The sequence below is a fragment of the Neoarius graeffei genome, chromosome 11, assembly GCF_027579695.1.
Source record: "Neoarius graeffei isolate fNeoGra1 chromosome 11, fNeoGra1.pri, whole genome shotgun sequence".
Taxonomy (NCBI): Eukaryota; Metazoa; Chordata; class Actinopteri; order Siluriformes; family Ariidae; genus Neoarius; species Neoarius graeffei.
This window is the reverse complement of record NC_083579.1, coordinates 51,665,607-51,685,379: the sequence shown is the minus strand read 5'-3', so window position 1 is coordinate 51,685,379 and position 19,773 is coordinate 51,665,607. Positions and strand designations below refer to the sequence as shown.

The 19,773-nt window shown below is 39.7% G+C and overlaps 1 protein-coding gene across 1 annotated transcript; it reads right to left on the bottom strand.

Annotated features, from left to right (window-relative positions):
- Nucleotides 1-604: 604 nt before the first annotated feature.
- Nucleotides 605-15,134, bottom strand: slc30a1b (solute carrier family 30 member 1b). The gene is made up of 2 exons (XM_060933046.1): nt 14,588-15,134; nt 605-1,461 (listed from the first exon to the last, which is right to left on the bottom strand). Exons 1-2 carry the CDS (start codon nt 15,132-15,134, stop codon nt 605-607), a joined length of 1,404 nt encoding a protein of 467 aa, XP_060789029.1.
- Between the last annotated feature and the right edge of the window lie 4,639 nt (nt 15,135-19,773).

Here is a 19,773-nt window from a genome sequence, read left to right as displayed (position 1 = left end):
GGTGGAGTCCAAACTCTTTAGAGATGGTTTTGTAACCTTTTACAGCCTGATGAGCATCAACAACACTTTTTCTGAGGTCCTCAGAAATCTCCTTAGTTCGTGCCATGATACACTTCCACAAACATGTGTTGTGAAGATCAGACTTTGATAGATCCCTGTTGTTTAAATAAAACAGGGTGCCCACTCACACCTGATTGTCATCCCATTGATTGAAAACACCTGACTCTAATTTCACCTTCAAATTAACTGCTAATCCTAGAGGTTCACATAGTTTTGCCACTCACAGATATGTAATATTGGATCATTTTCCTCAATAAATAAATGACCAAGTATAATATTTTTGTCTCATTTGTTTAACTGGGTTCTCTTTATCTACTTTTAGGACTTCTGTGAAAATCCGATGATGTTTTAGGTCATATTTATGCAGAAATATAGACAATTCTGAGAGGTTCACAAACTTTCAAGTACCACTGTAGGTTTACATACAGTTGGGGGTCCTAAAACTGAGGGAACTGAGTTTCGTAAGACCATAACTCTGTCTTAAACAGATTTGATTCTGTTTCAGAGACTGATGTAAAATTGCATACTCATAATTTTATCAAACCTAGACTGTGGATTCCACCTCCATCTGCAGAAAAAGTTCTGTTTTTTGCTGAATATTCCAACAAGCGGTGGAGCGTTGAGGACTGGATGAGTCATCTGTGCACATGAGCACTGATTTAGCCCTAGATTTCCAGCTCGTGTCACAGCAGATCTTCAGGGTACACTGACTATAGCAGGGCAGTTCACACTCTGAGACACCAGGCTCTTTGTCATCTGAGAACTCAGGCTGGACTGTGGTTGCATGGATCCCTTCTTCATGGAAGAAGCTTTTGATGCGTTTAGCTGTGTCCATGTAGGAGGCTGGGTCGTCACATTTAACATGTGCCGTGGCAATGATTCGGTTCCCAGCCAGCTGCCAGATATGCAGCTCATGGACTGCCAGAACCCCCTCAAGATTCCTCAGCTTTTTGTCCAGGGTCTGCATGTCAATCTGCTTTGGCACGGACTGCAGCAAGATGAGGGTTGACTCCTTCAGCAGTGGGAAGGTAGTATATAACAAGATGGCCACCATGATTAAGCAGAGTGTGGGATCCAGGTAGAGAACCCAGCATGGTCCAGCTACAGAGACAGCACTGGTGCCATTGCTGTGGACCAAGTGTGTATTCACAGGCCAGTGGTCAGAGCAGTAGTTACTGAGGCATGGGTTAATACATATATTGTGACTGTCACATGTCCTCCATACAAATGTGAAAATGAGAGCATTAACCACTACAGTGACAGAGCCAAGGGCATCGCCCAGCACAAGCAGGATGACTCCACGCATACTAAGCTGGGAAGATGAATCTAAATCATGCTTCGGTTTCTCTGGTGAGATGTTGCCATTCACTGCTATTTCCAGGCTATGCTTTGAGACACTGTCTGAAAAATACCAAAGCTGTACATTTCACAATTGAAAACTGAAATAGTAAAACAGCAAAAAGTTACAACATCTATTATTATTCAAATCCAGATGTGAAACACTCCTTCGTCTTGTCCTATTGGGAAAAGAGTGTTTATCAGAAGAGTAAAGAGTGTTTATCAGAAGAGTAAAGAGTGTTTATCTGAAGAGTAGATTGTTTATCAGAAGAGTAAAGAGTGTTTATGTGAAGTGTTTATCAGAATGTTTATCAGAAGTGTAAGGAATGTTTATCACAAAAGTGGAATGTTTATCAGAAAATAAAGAGTGCTTATCAGAAGAGTAAAGAATGATTTTTTAGGGTGTGTGCATTTAGAGTGTTTATCAGAAGAGTAAAGAATGATATTTTAGGGTGAGCGCATTTAGAGTGTTTATCAGAAGAGTAAAGAATGATATTTTAGGGTGAGGGCATTTAGAGTGTTTATAAGAAGAGTAAAGAATGATATTTTAGGCTGAGTGCATTTAGAGTGTTTATCAGAAGAGTAAAGAATGATATTTTAGGGTGAGGGCATTTAGAGTGTTTATAGGAAGAGTAAAGAATGATATTTTAGGCTGAGCGCATTTAGAGTGTTTATCAGAAGAGTAAAGAATGATATTTTAGGGTGAGCGCATTTAGAGTGTTTATCAGAAGAGTAAAGAATGATATTTTAGGATGAGCGCATTTAGAGTGTTTATAAGAAGAGTAAAGAATGATATTTTAGGGGGAGGGCATTTAGAGTGTTTATCAGAAGAGTAAAGAATGATATTTTAGGGTGAGGGCATTTAGAGTGTTTATAAGAAGAGTAAAGAATGATATTTTAGGATGAGCGCATTTAGAGAGTTTATAAGAAGAGTAAAGAATGATATTTTAGGGTGAGGGCATTTAGAGTGTTTATCAGAAGAGTAAAGAACGATATTTTAGGATGAGCGCATTTAGAGAGTTTATAAGAAGAGTAAAGAATGATATTTTACGGTGAGGGCATTTAGAGTGTTTATAGGAAGAGTAAAGAATGATATTTTAGGGTGAGCGCATTTAGAGTGTTTATAAGAAGAGTAAAGAATGATATTTTAGGGTGAGGACATTTAGAGTGTTTATAAGAAGAGTAAAGAATGATATTTTAGGGTGAGAGCATTTAGAGTGTTTATCAGAAGAGTAAAGAACGATATTTTAGGGTGAGAGCATTTAGAGAGTTTATAAGAAGAGTAAAGAATGATATTTTAGGGTGAGGGCATTTAGAGTGTTTATCAGAAGAGTAAAGAACGATATTTTAGGGTGAGGGCATTTAGAGTGTTTATCAGAAGAGTAAAGAATGATATTTTACGGTGAGGGCATTTAGAGTGTTTATAGGAAGAGTAAAGAATGATATTTAAGGGTGAGGGCATTTAGAGTGTTTATCAGAAGAGTAAAGAATGATATTTTAGGGTGAGGGCATTTAGAGTGTTTATCAGAAGAGTAAAGAATGATATTTTAGGGTGAGGGCATTTAGAGTGTTTATAGGAAGAGTAAAGAATGATATTTTAGGGTGAGGGCATTTAGAGTGTTTATAAGAAGAGTAAAGAATGATATTTTAGGGTGAGGGCATTTAGAGTGTTTATAGGAAGAGTAAAGAATGATATTTTAGGGTGAGGGCATTTAGAGTGTTTATAAGAAGAGTAAAGAATGATATTTTAGGCTGAGTGCATTTAGAGTGTTTATCAGAAGAGTAAAGAATGATATTTTAGGGTGAGCGCATTTAGAGTGTTTATCAGAAGAGTAAAGAATGATATTTTAGGGTGAGGGCATTTAGAGTGTTTATAGGAAGAGTAAAGAATGATATTTTAGGGTGAGGGCATTTAGAGTGTTTATAAGAAGAGTAAAGAATGATATTTTAGGGTGAGGGCATTTAGAGTGTTTATAGGAAGAGTAAAGAATGATATTTTAGGGTGAGGGCATTTAGAGTGTTTATAAGAAGAGTAAAGAATGATATTTTAGGCTGAGTGCATTTAGAGTGTTTATCAGAAGAGTAAAGAATGATATTTTAGGGTGAGGGCATTTAGAGTGTTTATCAGAAGAGTAAAGAATGATATTTTACGGTGAGGGCATTTAGAGTGTTTATCAGAAGAGTAAAGAATGATATTTTACGGTGAGGGCATTTAGAGTGTTTATCAGAAGAGTAAAGAACGATATTTTAGGGTGAGGGCATTTAGAGTGTTTATAAGAAGAGTAAAGAACGATATTTTAGGGTGAGGGCATTTAGAGTGTTTATCAGAAGAGTAAAGAACGATATTTTAGGGTGAGGGCATTTAGAGTGTTTATCAGAAGAGTAAAGAACGATATTTTAGGGTGAGGGCATTTAGAGTGTTTATCAGAAGAGTAAAGAACGATATTTTAGGGTGAGGGCATTTAGAGTGTTTATCAGAAGAGTAAAGAATGATATTTTAGAGTGAGGGCATTTAGAGTGTTTATCAGAAGAGTAAAGAATGATATTTTAGGATGAGCGCATTTAGAGTGTTTATAAGAAGAGTAAAGAATGATATTTTAGGGTGAGCGCATTTAGAGTGTTTATCAGAAGAGTAAAGAACGATATTTTAGGATGAGCGCATTTAGAGTGTTTATAAGAAGAGTAAAGAATGATATTTTAGGGTGAGCGCATTTAGAGTGTTTATCAGAAGAGTAAAGAATGATATTTTAGGGTGAGCACATTTAGAGTGTTTATAAGAAGAGTAAAGAATGATATTTTACGGTGAGGGCATTTAGAGTGTTTATAGGAAGAGTAAAGAATGATATTTAAGGGTGAGGGCATTTAGAGTGTTTATCAGAAGAGTAAAGAATGATATTTTACGGTGAGGGCATTTAGAGTGTTTATAGGAAGAGTAAAGAATGATATTTAAGGGTGAGGGCATTTAGAGTGTTTATCAGAAGAGTAAAGAATGATATTTTAGGGTGAGCGCATTTAGAGTGTTTATCAGAAGAGTAAAGAATGATATTTTAGGGTGAGGGCATTTAGAGTGTTTATAAGAAGAGTAAAGAATGATATTTTAGGCTGAGTGCATTTAGAGTGTTTATCAGAAGAGTAAAGAATGATATTTTAGGGTGAGGGCATTTAGAGTGTTTATCAGAAGAGTAAAGAATGATATTTTAGGGTGAGGGCATTTAGAGTGTTTATAGGAAGAGTAAAGAATGATATTTTAGGGTGAGGGCATTTAGAGTGTTTATAAGAAGAGTAAAGAATGATATTTTAGGCTGAGTGCATTTAGAGTGTTTATCAGAAGAGTAAAGAATGATATTTTAGGGTGAGGGCATTTAGAGTGTTTATCAGAAGAGTAAAGAATGATATTTTACGGTGAGGGCATTTAGAGTGTTTATCAGAAGAGTAAAGAATGATATTTTAGGGTGAGGGCATTTAGAGTGTTTATAAGAAGAGTAAAGAATGATATTTTAGGGTGAGGGCATTTAGAGTGTTTATAAGAAGAGTAAAGAACGATATTTTAGGGTGAGGGCATTTAGAGTGTTTATCAGAAGAGTAAAGAACGATATTTTAGGGTGAGGGCATTTAGAGTGTTTATCAGAAGAGTAAAGAACGATATTTTAGGGTGAGGGCATTTAGAGTGTTTATCAGAAGAGTAAAGAACGATATTTTAGGGTGAGGGCATTTAGAGTGTTTATCAGAAGAGTAAAGAATGATATTTTAGAGTGAGGGCATTTAGAGTGTTTATCAGAAGAGTAAAGAATGATATTTTAGGATGAGCGCATTTAGAGTGTTTATAAGAAGAGTAAAGAATGATATTTTAGGGTGAGCGCATTTAGAGTGTTTATCAGAAGAGTAAAGAACGATATTTTAGGATGAGCGCATTTAGAGTGTTTATAAGAAGAGTAAAGAATGATATTTTAGGGTGAGCGCATTTAGAGTGTTTATAAGAAGAGTAAAGAATGATATTTTAGGGTGAGCGCATTTAGAGTGTTTATCAGAAGAGTAAAGAATGATATTTTAGGGTGAGCACATTTAGAGTGTTTATAAGAAGAGTAAAGAATGATATTTTAGGGTGAGCGCATTTAGAGTGTTTATCAGAAGAGTAAAGAATGATATTTTAGGGTGAGGGCATTTAGAGTGTTTATAAGAAGAGTAAAGAATGATATTTTAGGGTGAGCGCATTTAGAGTGTTTATCAGAAGAGTATAGAATGATATTTTAGGGTGAGCGCATTTAGAGTGTTTATCAGAAGAGTAAAGAATGATATTTTAGGGTGAGGGCATTTAGAGTGTTTATCAGAAGAGTAAAGAATGATATTTTAGGGTGAGCGCATTTAGAGTGTTTATAAGAAGAGTAAAGAATAATATTTTACGGTGAGGGCATTTAGAGTGTTTATAGGAAGAGTAAAGAATGATATTTTAGGGTGAGGGCATTTACAGTGTTTATCAGAAGAGTAAAGAATGATATTTTATGGTGAGGGCATTTAGAGTGTTTATAAGAAGAGTAAAGAATGATATTTTAGGGTGAAGGCATTTAGAGTGTTTATAAGAAGAGTAAAGAATGATATTTTAGGGTGAGCGCATTTAGAGTGTTTATAAGAAGAGTAAAGATTGATATTTTAGGGTGAGGGCATTTAGAGTGTTTATAAGAAGAGTAAAGAATGATATTTTAGGGTGAGCGCATTTAGAGTGTTTATAAGAAGAGTAAAGATTGATATTTTAGGGTGAGGGCATTGTGAGTGTTTATCAGAAGAGTAAAGAATGATATTTTAGGGTGAGCGCATTTAGAGTGTTTATAAGAAGAGTAAAGAATGATATTTTAGGGTGAGCGCATTTTGAGTGTTTATCAGAAGAGTAAAGAATGATATTTTAGGGTGAGGGCATTTAGAGTGTTTATCAGAAGAGTAAAGAACGATATTTTAGGGTGAGGGCATTTAGAGTGTTTATAAGAAGAGTAAAGAATGATATTTTAGGGTGAGCGCATTTAGAGTGTTTATAAGAAGAGTAAAGATTGATATTTTAGGGTGAGGGCATTTAGAGTGTTTATAAGAAGAGTAAAGAATGATATTTTAGGGTGAGCGCATTTAGAGTGTTTATAAGAAGAGTAAAGATTGATATTTTAGGGTGAGGGCATTTTGAGTGTTTATCAGAAGAGTAAAGAATGATATTTTATGGTGAGGGCATTTAGAGTGTTTATAAGAAGAGTAAAGAATGATATTTTAGGGTGAAGGCATTTAGAGTGTTTATAAGAAGAGTAAAGATTGATATTTTAGGGTGAGCGCATTTAGAGTGTTTATAAGAAGAGTAAAGATTGATATTTTAGGGTGAGGGCATTTAGAGTGTTTATAAGAAGAGTAAAGAATGATATTTTAGGGTGAGCGCATTTAGAGTGTTTATAAGAAGAGTAAAGATTGATATTTTAGGGTGAGGGCATTTTGAGTGTTTATCAGAAGAGTAAAGAATGATATTTTAGGGTGAGCGCATTTAGAGTGTTTATCAGAAGAGTAAAGAATGATATTTTAGGATGAGCGCATTTAGAGTGTTTATAAGAAGAGTAAAGAATGATATTTTAGGGTGAGCGCATTTAGAGTGTTTATAAGAAGAGTAAAGATTGATATTTTAGGGTGAGGGCATTTTGAGTGTTTATCAGAAGAGTAAAGAATGATATTTTAGGGTGAGCGCATTTAGAGTGTTTATCAGAAGAGTAAAGAATGATATTTTAGGGTGAGGGCATTTAGAGTGTTTATCAGAAGAGTAAAGAATGATATTTTAGGATGAGCGCATTTAGAGTGTTTATAAGAAGAGTAAAGAATGATATTTTAGGGTGAGCGCATTTAGAGTGTTTATCAGAAGAGTAAAGAACGATATTTTAGGGTGAGGGCATTTAGAGTGTTTATCAGAAGAGTAAAGAACGATATTTTAGGGTGAGGGCATTTAGAGTGTTTATCAGAAGAGTAAAGAACGATATTTTAGGGTGAGGGCATTTAGAGTGTTTATCAGAAGAGTAAAGAACGATATTTTAGGGTGAGGGCATTTAGAGTGTTTATCAGAAGAGTAAAGAATGATATTTTAGGGTGAGGGCATTTAGAGTGTTTATCAGAAGAGTAAAGAATGATATTTTAGGATGAGCGCATTTAGAGTGTTTATAAGAAGAGTAAAGAATGATATTTTAGGGTGAGCGCATTTAGAGTGTTTATAAGAAGTGTAAAGAACGATATTTTAGGGTGAGGGCATTTAGAGTGTTTATCAGAAGAGTAAAGAACGATATTTTAGGATGAGCGCATTTAGAGTGTTTATAAGAAGAGTAAAGAATGATATTTTAGGATGAGCGCATTTAGAGTGTTTATAAGAAGTGTAAAGAACGATATTTTAGGGTGAGGGCATTTAGAGTGTTTATCAGAAGAGTAAAGAATGATATTTTAGGGTGAGGGCATTTAGAGTGTTTATCAGAAGAGTAAAGAATGATATTTTAGGATGAGCGCATTTAGAGTGTTTATAAGAAGAGTAAAGAATGATATTTTAGGGTGAGCGCATTTAGAGTGTTTATAAGAAGTGTAAAGAACGATATTTTAGGGTGAGGGCATTTAGACTGTTTATCAGAAGAGTAAAGAATGATATTTTAGGGTGAGCGCATTTAGAGTGTTTATAAGAAGTGTAAAGAACGAAATTTTAGGATGAGCGCATTTAGAGTGTTTATAAGAAGCGTAAAGAATGATATTTTAGGGTGAGGGCATTTAGAGTGTTTATCAGAAGAGTAAAGAACGATATTTTAGGATGAGCGCATTTAGAGTGTTTATAAGAAGCGTAAAGAATGATATTTTAGGGTGAGGGCATTTAGAGTGTTTATAGGAAGAGTAAAGAATGATATTTTAGGGTGAGGGCATTTAGAGTGTTTATCAGAAGGGTAAAGAACGATATTTTAGGGTGAGAGCATTTAGAGTGTTTATAAGAAGAGTAAAGAATGATATTTTAGGGTGAGCGCATTTAGAGTGTTTATAAGAAGAGTAAAGATTGATATTTTAGGGTGAGGGCATTTTGAGTGTTTATCAGAAGAGTAAAGAATGATATTTTAGGGTGAGCGCATTTAGAGTGTTTATCAGAAGAGTAAAGAATGATATTTTAGGGTGAGGGCATTTAGAGTGTTTATCAGAAGAGTAAAGAATGATATTTTAGGATGAGCGCATTTAGAGTGTTTATAAGAAGAGTAAAGAATGATATTTTAGGGTGAGCGCATTTAGAGTGTTTATCAGAAGAGTAAAGAACGATATTTTAGGGTGAGGGCATTTAGAGTGTTTATCAGAAGAGTAAAGAACGATATTTTAGGGTGAGGGCATTTAGAGTGTTTATCAGAAGAGTAAAGAACGATATTTTAGGGTGAGGGCATTTAGAGTGTTTATCAGAAGAGTAAAGAACGATATTTTAGGGTGAGGGCATTTAGAGTGTTTATCAGAAGAGTAAAGAATGATATTTTAGGGTGAGGGCATTTAGAGTGTTTATCAGAAGAGTAAAGAATGATATTTTAGGATGAGCGCATTTAGAGTGTTTATAAGAAGAGTAAAGAATGATATTTTAGGGTGAGCGCATTTAGAGTGTTTATAAGAAGTGTAAAGAACGATATTTTAGGGTGAGGGCATTTAGAGTGTTTATCAGAAGAGTAAAGAACGATATTTTAGGATGAGCGCATTTAGAGTGTTTATAAGAAGAGTAAAGAATGATATTTTAGGATGAGCGCATTTAGAGTGTTTATAAGAAGTGTAAAGAACGATATTTTAGGGTGAGGGCATTTAGAGTGTTTATCAGAAGAGTAAAGAATGATATTTTAGGGTGAGGGCATTTAGAGTGTTTATCAGAAGAGTAAAGAATGATATTTTAGGATGAGCGCATTTAGAGTGTTTATAAGAAGAGTAAAGAATGATATTTTAGGGTGAGCGCATTTAGAGTGTTTATAAGAAGTGTAAAGAACGATATTTTAGGGTGAGGGCATTTAGACTGTTTATCAGAAGAGTAAAGAATGATATTTTAGGGTGAGCGCATTTAGAGTGTTTATAAGAAGTGTAAAGAACGAAATTTTAGGATGAGCGCATTTAGAGTGTTTATAAGAAGCGTAAAGAATGATATTTTAGGGTGAGGGCATTTAGAGTGTTTATCAGAAGAGTAAAGAACGATATTTTAGGATGAGCGCATTTAGAGTGTTTATAAGAAGCGTAAAGAATGATATTTTAGGGTGAGGGCATTTAGAGTGTTTATAGGAAGAGTAAAGAATGATATTTTAGGGTGAGGGCATTTAGAGTGTTTATCAGAAGAGTAAAGAACGATATTTTAGGGTGAGAGCATTTAGAGTGTTTATCAGAAGAGTAAAGAATGATATTTTAGGGTGAGGGCATTTAGAGTGTTTATAGGAAGAGTAAAGAATGATATTTTAGGGTGAGGGCATTTAGAGTGTTTATCAGAAGAGTAAAGAACGATATTTTAGGGTGAGGGCATTTAGAGTGTTTATAAGAAGAGTAAAGAATGATATTTTAGGGTGAGGGCATTTAGAGTGTTTATCAGAAGAGTAAAGAACGATATTTTAGGGTGAGAGCATTTAGAGTGTTTATCAGAAGAGTAAAGAATGATATTTTAGGGTGAGGGCATTTAGAGTGTTTATAGGAAGAGTAAAGAATGATATTTTAGGGTGAGGGCATTTAGAGTGTTTATCAGAAGAGTAAAGAACGATATTTTAGGGTGAGGGCATTTAGAGTGTTTATCAGAAGAGTAAAGAATGATATTTTACGGTGAGGGCATTTAGAGTGTTTATAGGAAGAGTAAAGAATGATATTTTAGGGTGAGGGCATTTAGAGTGTTTATCAGAAGAGTAAAGAATGATATTTTAGGGTGAGGGCATTTACAGTGTTTATCAGAAGAGTAAAGAATGATATTTTAGGGTGAGCGCATTTAGAGTGTTTATCAGAAGAGTAAAGAATGATATTTTAGGGTGAGGGCATTTAGAGTGTTTATCAGAAGAGTAAAGAATGATATTTTAGGGTGAGCGCATTTAGAGTGTTTATCAGAAGAGTAAAGAATGATATTTTAGGCTGAGTGCATTTAGAGTGTTTATCAGAAGAGTAAAGAATGATATTTTTGGGGTGAGGGCATTTACAGTGTTTATAAGAAGAGTAAAGAATGATATTTTAGGGTGAGGGCATTTAGACTGTTTATAAGAAGAGTAAAGAATGATATTTTAGGCTGAGTGCATTTAGAGTGTTTATAAGAAGAGTAAAATTAGTTCATAAGAACAGTAAATTGTATCAAACAACAAAGTGAATTTGTCTGTGAAGATTCTCAATCACCCAGGTCATAGTAAACTGTGGGTGGTAGAAATGGGCAACTGGACTTGCTTGAAAATTCTTGAAAACGTTTCACCTCTGGTCCAAAAGGCTTCCTCAGTTCTGTCTGACTAATAGGGAGTATCAGATATTTATCTTCTCCTGGATCAGAATCAGAATTCTGATGACCAGCTCATCTAAGGTGTCATTGAGGCATCATGTTGGTGTGGGTCACTGGAGGCTGGGTGTGAATGGTGAGTCATTAGGGTGATCAAAGGATTGCCCGTTAGGGTGATCAATGGCAATCTGACTCTCTCTGTCCTCCTGTGAGTCACCGAAAACAGCTGGGTCCTGGCGTACACCCAGCCGTCTGGGAAGAGTGTCCAAGACCGCCTTGTAGATGTTTGACAAATGATGTCTTAGACCCCCACCTCTGTTCAGTGATGGCCGTTCCAGGTTGACAAAAATGGCTTCTTTAACTCCTCGCTCATACCAACGATCCTCTCTGGCTAAAATGCGTACGTTACAATCCTGAAATGAGTATCCTTTGTTGTTAAGATGAATGTAGACAGCCGAGTCCTGGCCTGAGGAGCTGGCTCTCCTGTGTTGGGCCAAGCGCCTGTATGGACCCTTTTCACGTGACGTCACGACAAACGCGGCCGCCATTTTGGACATGTACTACCAGTAGTTTACCACAGCCAGCATTGAGGAACGGCAGCAAAGAAAGTGTTTATTTTCAGCAAGACTTCCATCACGCCACTATGCTGTTGTGCACCTGGATGTAGTAACCATCAACAAACAAGGCAAGGGTTATCATTTTATCGGATCCCGGTAGATGCTGACCGACGGAGAAGATGGATAGCGGCATACCAACGCTTGTGTAGTGACCACTTTGTTGGAGGTAAGACGAATAAAATTAGCCAGAAAAGGCATTACATTGCTGTTAACATTCCATTCTAGTTTACTGTAATTATGATCTGGCAGCTATTTACACCGGATCCAGTGTAAATAGCCGCCGGAGCCAACGTCCGAGGTTCCGGAGCGCGCTTGCTCGCGGCCCGGCCGGCGGCCGCGGAGCCAGCGCGCGCTCGCTCGCGGCCCGGCCGGCGGCCGCGGAGCCAGCGCACGCGCGCTTGCAGCCCGGCCGGACGTTGGCTCCGGCAGCTATTTACACTGGATCCGGTGTAAATAGCTGCCAGATCATAATTACAGTAAACTAGTAAATACAGTTTTCTGCATCTCGCTCCTTTTTCTTTTATGTTTGTTGCCTTCCTCGCATTCAAACCGATTTGAGCCGAAGTCCACTACATGTCCAAAATGGCGGTCGCGTTTACGAAGGTCACGTGACTGAAAAGGGTCCATAGAGGTTGTTTCGTCTCCCCAATATACGAATCCGTGCAATCATCACTGCACTGAATTGCATACACTACGTTGTCATGTTTGTGTCTGGGTATTCTGTCCTTAGGGTGGACCAGTTTCTGCTTCAGGATGTTACTGGGTCTGAAATGTACCGGAATGTTGTGTTTGCAGAAGATCCTCCTGAGTTTCTCGGATAGACCAGAAATGTAGGGAATGACAGTGTTCTTGCGTTTGTTCCTGTTATCATCCTTGTCAGTTATGTTCCTTTTTATGCTCTTTAGGAAAACCCAGTTGGGATAACCGCAATTCTGAAGTGCTTTCTTGATATGATTCTGCTCCTTCTCTTTTCCCTCTAATGTTGTAGGAATGTTCTGAGCCCTGTGTTGCAAGGTCCTAATGACCCCCAATTTATGTTCCAGTGGGTGGTGAGAGTCGAAAAGTAGGTACTGGTCTGTATGTGTGGGTTTCTGGTAGACCTCGATACTAAGGCTTCTGTCTTGTCTAATGTGTACATCACAATCCAAGAAGGCTAGATTATTCCCACTGACATCCTCCCGAGTGAAGTTGATGTTGCTATCCACTGCATTGACCCACACCAACATGATGCCTCAATGACACCTTAGATGAATTCTGATTCTGATTCTGATCCAGGAGAAGATAAATATCTGATACTCCCTATTAGTCAGACAGAACTGAGGAAGCCTTTTGGACCAGAGGTGAAACGTTTTCAAGAATTTTCAAGCAAGTCCAGTTGCCCATTTCTACCACCCACAACAAAGTGAATTAAAAATTAAAATAGCAAAAACTTACATCACTTATAACTGTTACTTTAATGAGTCATACAGTGGTGCTTGAAAATTTGTGAACCCTTTAGAATTTTCTATATTTCTGGAGAAATATGACCTAAAACATCATCAGATTTTCACACAAGTCCTAAAAGTAGATAAAGAGAACCCAGTTAAACAAATGAGACAAAAATATTATACTTGGTCATTTATTTATTGAGGAAAATGATCCAATATTACATATCTGTGAGTGGCAAAAGTATGTGAACCTCTAGGATTAGCAGTTAATTTGAAGGTGAAATTAGAGTCAGGTGTTTTCAATCAATGGGATGACAATCAGGTGTGAGTGGGCACCCTGTTTTATTTAAAGAACAGGGATCTATCAAAGTCTGATCTTCACAACACATGTTTGTGGAAGTGTATCATGGCACAAACAAAGGAGATTTCTGAGGACCTCAGAAAAAGCGTTGTTGATGCTCATCAGGCTGGAAAAGGTTACAAAACCATCTCTAAAGAGTTTGGACTCCACCAATCCACAGTCAGACACATTGTGTACAAATGGAGGAAATTCAAGACCATTGTTACCCTCCCCAGGAGTGGTCGACCAACAAAGATCACTCCAAGAGCAAGCCGTGTAATAGTCGGCGAGGTCACAAAGGACCCCAGGGTAAATTCTAAGCAACTGAAGGCCTCTCTCACATTGGCTAATGTTAATGTTCACGAGTCCACCATCAGGAGAACACTGAACAACAATGGTGTGCATGGCAGGGTTGCAAGGAGAAAGCCACTGCTCTCCAAAAAGAACATTGCTGCTTGTCTGTAGTTTGCTAAGGATTACGTGGATAAGCCAGAAGGCTATTGGAAAAATGTTTTGTGGATGGATGAGACCAAAATAGAACTTTTTGGTTTAAATGAGAAGGGTTATGTGTGGAGAAAGGAAAACACTGCATTCCAGCATAAGAACCTTATCCCATCTGTGAAACATGGTGGTGGTAGTGTCATGGTTTTGGCCTGTTTCGCTGCATCTGGGCCAGGATGGCTTGCCATCATTGATGGAACAATGAATTCTGAATTATACCAGCAAATTTGAAAGGAAAATGTCAGGACATCTGTCCATGAACTGAATCTCAAGAGAAGGTGGGTCATGCAGCAAGACAACGACCCTAAGCACACAAGTCGTTCTACCAAAGAATGGTTAAAGAAGAATAAAGTTAATGTTTTGGAACGGCCAAGTCAAAGTCCTGACCTTAATCCAATCGAAATGTTGTGGAAGGACCTGAAGCGAGCAGTTCATGTGAGAAAACCCACCAACATCCCAGAGTTGAAGCTGTTCTGTACGGAGGAATGGGCTAAAATTCCTCCAAGCTGGTGTGCAGGACTGATCAACAGTTACTGGAAATGTTTAGTTGCAGTTATTGCTGCACAATGGGGTCACACCAGATACTGAAAGCAAAGGTTCACATACTTTTGCCACTCACAGATATGCAATATTGGATCATTTTCCTCAATAAATAAATGACCAAGTATAATATTTTTGTCTCATTTGTTTTCCTCTACTTTTAGGACTTGTGTGAAAATCTGATGATGTTTTAGGTCATATTTTTGCAGAAATACAGAAAATTCTAAAGGGTTCACAAACTTTCAAGCACCATTGTACATGAAGTAAACGAGCACATTTATGCTTTATAAATGAATCATTAGAGGATAAATACCTGCTTCAACTTGAAGAGCCTGCTCACCCTGGCCAGGACCTCGGCTCGTCACCAGCAGATCGTAAGCCTCCCCTGATGATGTCTCTGATTTCTCATACCTTGTGCTGTGAGAGTGTCTATGTCCCTGTCCCTGTCCAACGCAACCATGGAACAGCAAAAGCCCCAGGACATTTACAGCGAGCCCGGCCACTCCGACCCACAGCACAACCCGGGGGTTCTCGAGCTCCTGCGGCTCCGTGTAGCGCTTCACTGCCTCCAGGAAGATGATGAAACAGAGCGCAGTGAGAAACAGGGCATTGACCAGCGCGCCCATGATTTCTGCTCGGATCCACCCGAATGTGTTGAAGCTCGTGGCCGCTGCCTGATCCGCGAGTGTCACCGCGAGCAGCGCCGCGAGCAGCGCGATCACATGCGACAGCGTATGGAAGGAGTCGGACAGCATCACCAGACAGCCGCTCACCCGACTCACCACCACCTCCACCACGAAAAACCCGAAAGCTAGACACATCATGCACAGCAGCCTCACCTGCTTCGGCTCCAAAGCCATCTTTCTCGTGCGAATCAAGGTTTCAGAGAAATACTACATTACACCCTTAACACCGGATGCGTCGATGCCCGCTTTGCGCACCACACTGCCTTTAATGCACCGTCACTGCCCGCTCGCTACTGGTCACAGCGGAGCTCGAAACAGAGCTGAACAAACAACCCGAGAAACGAGTGACACATCTCATCTGTTTTCCACAACAGAAGACAAATAAGCTGTGATCAGATCTCACCCACCAGTCCGCTTATAACAACTCTTTACACCCCGTTTTGTTTACTTTCTCCACCCGGCCCGCCGCTGAAACACGCCTTCGTCTTTTCTTATTGGATGAATATGACGGGACGTCCACAAAATCAACACCCCTCCCCATACCAAGGCACTACTTAGGGGATTACACTCCATACAGTGCGTTATATATCTAAAAAGGAGGTATTTAGATTTCAGCTGATCATCGAAACCTAAAAAAAGTATGTTGGAGTTGCATGCAAACAATATATTGTTATATATAATATATATACACTACCGTTCAAAAGTTTGGGGTCACCCAGACAATTTTGTGTTTTCCATGAAAAGTCACACTTTTTTATTTACCACCATAAGTTGTAAAATGAATGGAAAATATAGTCAAGACAGTTTTCTGGCCATTTTGAGCATTTAATCGACCCCACAAATGTGATGCTCCAGAAACTCAATCTGCTCAAAGGAAGGTCAGTTTTATAGCTTCTCTAAAGAGCTAAACTGTTTTCAGCTGTGCTAACATGATTGTACAAGGGTTTTCTAATCATCCATTAGCCTTCTGAGGCAATGAGCAAACACATTGTACCATTAGAACACTGGAGTGAGAGTTGCTGGAAATGGGCCTCTATACACCTATGGAGATATTGCACCAAAAACCAGACATTTGCAGCTAGAATAGTCATTTACCACATTAGCAATGTATAGAGTGGATTTCTGATTAGTTTAAAGTGATCTTCATTGAAAAGAACAATGCTTTTCTTTCAAAAATAAGGAAATTTCAAAGTGACCCCAAACTTTTGAATGGTAGTTTAATAAATAAATAAATTAATTAATTAATTTAAAAAAAAAAAAAAAAAAAAATATATATATATATATATATATATAGAGAGAGAGAGAGAGAGAGAGAGTAAGCCCTCAGTATTCGCGGGGGTTAGGGACCGAACATGGCCGCGAATAAGCCAAAATCGCGAATACTTGTAAACCCCCCCCATAAAACTGCTCACAAATGCTTATTTTGATGTCTATTGAGAAGCATATCGAGAACTCCTACCTTCTCCTGCAGCGTCATTACCTTCTTCTGGCGCTTAGGTTCCTTGGCAGGAGCCTTAGAAGATGCAGAGTGTTTAGGAGCCATTGTAGGGCGTAAAAATTATTCAAAAATACCAAGAACGCACAACACATGAACAAGTCTGAACTACGGGAATCGCGAGACTGTACTGTACAATGCGTTCATTCGTATCAGCCAATGAGCAGCAGCCTGCCATTCAAACTTCAGCCAATAGCGAGCGAGCATTCGGCTCCAAGAATGTAACAGTGCGTGAACGTTCGCAGTGCGTAAATGTTCGATATGTTCGCCGCAAATGACCGCGAATCGCTGAGATTTCCGCGAATGTATAGGAGATATGTTCTATATAAAATCCCGCGAATATGTGAATTCACGAATACTGAACCGCGAATAGGCGGGGGTCTACTGTGTATATATAAATAAATATACATATATATATATATATAAAGATATATAAAATCAGCTGGATAGTACAGTGGTTATGCTCACTGACTACGACGCGGGAGATCAGGGTTCGAATCCCGGTCGGGGCAAAACATCATCCAGTAAGGGTCCTTAGGCAAGACCCCTCATGATATATCAGCCTACCTCAGGAATGAGTGAAGACATAACTGATAGAGTCATACCGGCTCAGACGTCGCCCGGGTCAACAAGGTCTGCGTCAGTTGCTAGGGAACCAGGGCAAACTGATGAGAAATGGGCTACTGGAACAAGACATCGATGGATGAGGACAGAAAATATGGATTTGCTGGAATGCTACTATACAAGCAATCCCAGAGAGAGGGGATACATGCAGCGAATGTGGGACCATTGGATACTTTGAAACCCACAATCAAGGCTAACAAAGAAACAGCTATTAGCCCAGTGTTCCAACATCCGTAATCGAAATCTACTATCACAACTAGAGATTAATGAAATACAACAACGATGCTACGGCAAGGGGGAGCAAGGAAGACAGGTCAGCGGGGAGATGTCATCATCATCCCCACAACCAGAGATTGGGTACTAAGATCGTGACCCAACTGGAAACCTGGAGCCCCAGACGAATACCGAAGCTGAGTTGCCAAGTACCTTCAGAAGATCTACTAGTAGATGTGAATGCTGCTCTGAAGACAATCTCCACAAGAACCATCACTGAGACCAACAAGCTGATACACAGTACAGCAACAGTAATCATGGAGATGCTTGGACACAAGGTGGGCTCGGGACATAACAAACAGTATCCACCATGGAAGAGACGATTAGAGGCCAAGATAAAGGCAGCACGGAGAGAAGTTAGCCAGCTAGCTGAAATACAGAAAGGGAACATGATGAATAAAGGGGCACCCAGGAAGTACAACTCACTCTCCATACCAGAGGCACTCGAAACTGCCAAACAGCGACTAACAGCTCTGGCGACCCGGTTGAAGAGATACACCAAGGAGGGAGAGGCCAGGAGAATAAACAAGCTGTTCTCCACTGAACCAGCCAAGGTGTACTCTCAGTGGCAGGGGAACAACAACTGGTCAGACCCACCAAGAGCTGAGGTGGAAAAATACTGGAAAGACATATGGGAAAGAAAGGCCTCACACAACACCGATGCCCAATGGTTAGTGGACCTAAGAGCTGACCACAGCAACCTCCCAGAACAAGAACCAGTAACCATCTCAATGGCAGACGTCCAAGAAAGAGTGTCAAAGATGAAGAGCTGGACAGCACCAGGCCCCGATATGATCCATACATACTGGCTGAAGAAGCTAACTGCACTCCATGAATGCCTAGCAGCACAGATGAACCAGCTGCTGAGGGATGAGACCCACCCAGAATGGCTAACCCAAGGCAGGACAGTCCTAATCATGAAGGACCCCCAGAAGGGACCCATCCCATCCAACTACCGGCCAATTACCTGTCTCTGCACAACATGGAAGGCCCTGTCAGGCATCATTGCGGCAAAAATGAGTAAGCATGTGGCTCAATACATGAGCGAGGCACAGAAAGGAATTGGCAGTAACACCAGAGGAGCCAAGCACCAACTACTGGTCGATAGAACAGTCGCCCGAGACTGTAAGAAGAGACAGACCAACCTGTGCACTGCCTGGATTGACTACAAGAAAGCCTACGACTCAATGCCACACACATGGATACTGGAATGTCTGGAACTGTATAAGATCAACAGGAACCTAAGGACCTTCATCCAGAACTCAATGGAAATGTGGAAGACAACCCTAGAAGCCTACACAGAAGCAACCCACAGGCTAATGGAAACCATGAAGAGGCCACAAGGAAGTCAACCACAGCCAAATACCTCCAGAGAGTAAGGCAGGTCCTGAAAAGTCAGCTGAATGGTAAGAACAAGGTCCGAGCCATCAACATGTACGCACTACCAGTCATCAGATACCCCGCTGGTATCATAAACTGGCCAAAGGAGGAGATAGAAGCCACAGATATCAAAACTAGAAAGCTCCTCACCATGCATGGAGGGTTCCACCCCAAGTCCAGCACCCTGAGACTATACACTAAGTGGAAAGAGGGAGGCCGAGGGCTAGTGAGCATCAAGACCACGGTCCAGGATGAAACATCAAAAATCCGAGAATACATCAGAAAGGTGGCCCCAAAGGATGAACTGCTAAGTGAATGTCTCAGGCAGCAGAACCCTGATGAGAGTGCAGAGGAGGAGGAGGAACAGACAACCTGGAGGGACAAACCCCTACATGGCATGTACCACCGTCAGATAGACAAAGTGGCTGATATCAAGAAATCCTACCAGTGGCTGGATAATGCTGGACGGACAGACAGCACAGAGGCACTAATCATGGCAGCACAAGAACAGGCCATAAGCACAAGAGCCATAGAGGCCAGGATCTACCAGAGTAGATCAGACCCAAGATGCAGACTGTGCAAAGAAGCCCCTGAAACAGTCCAGCACATAGTAGCAGGGTGTAAGATGCTAGCTGGATCAGCGTACATGGAGAGGCACAACCAAGTGGCTGGGATAGTATACAGGAACATCTGCAACCAGTATGGAATAGAAGTACCCAAGTCCCAATGGGCCATACCACAGAAGGTGGCTGAGAACAACAGGGCCAAGGTTCTGTGGGACTTCAGCTTCCAGACTGACAAACAGATCCTGGCTAAGCAACCGGACATAGTGGTGGTGGACAAAGAGCAGAAGAGGGTGGTGGTGATAGATGTGGCGATCCCAGCTGACGCCAACATCAGGAAGAAGGAACATGAGAAACTTGAGAAGTATCAAGGGTTGAAAGAGCAGCTGGAATGGATGTGGAAGGTCAAGGGTTGCGTGGTCCCCGTGGTAGTGGGGGCACTTGGGGCAGTAACCCCCAAACTGGGAGAGTGGCTCCA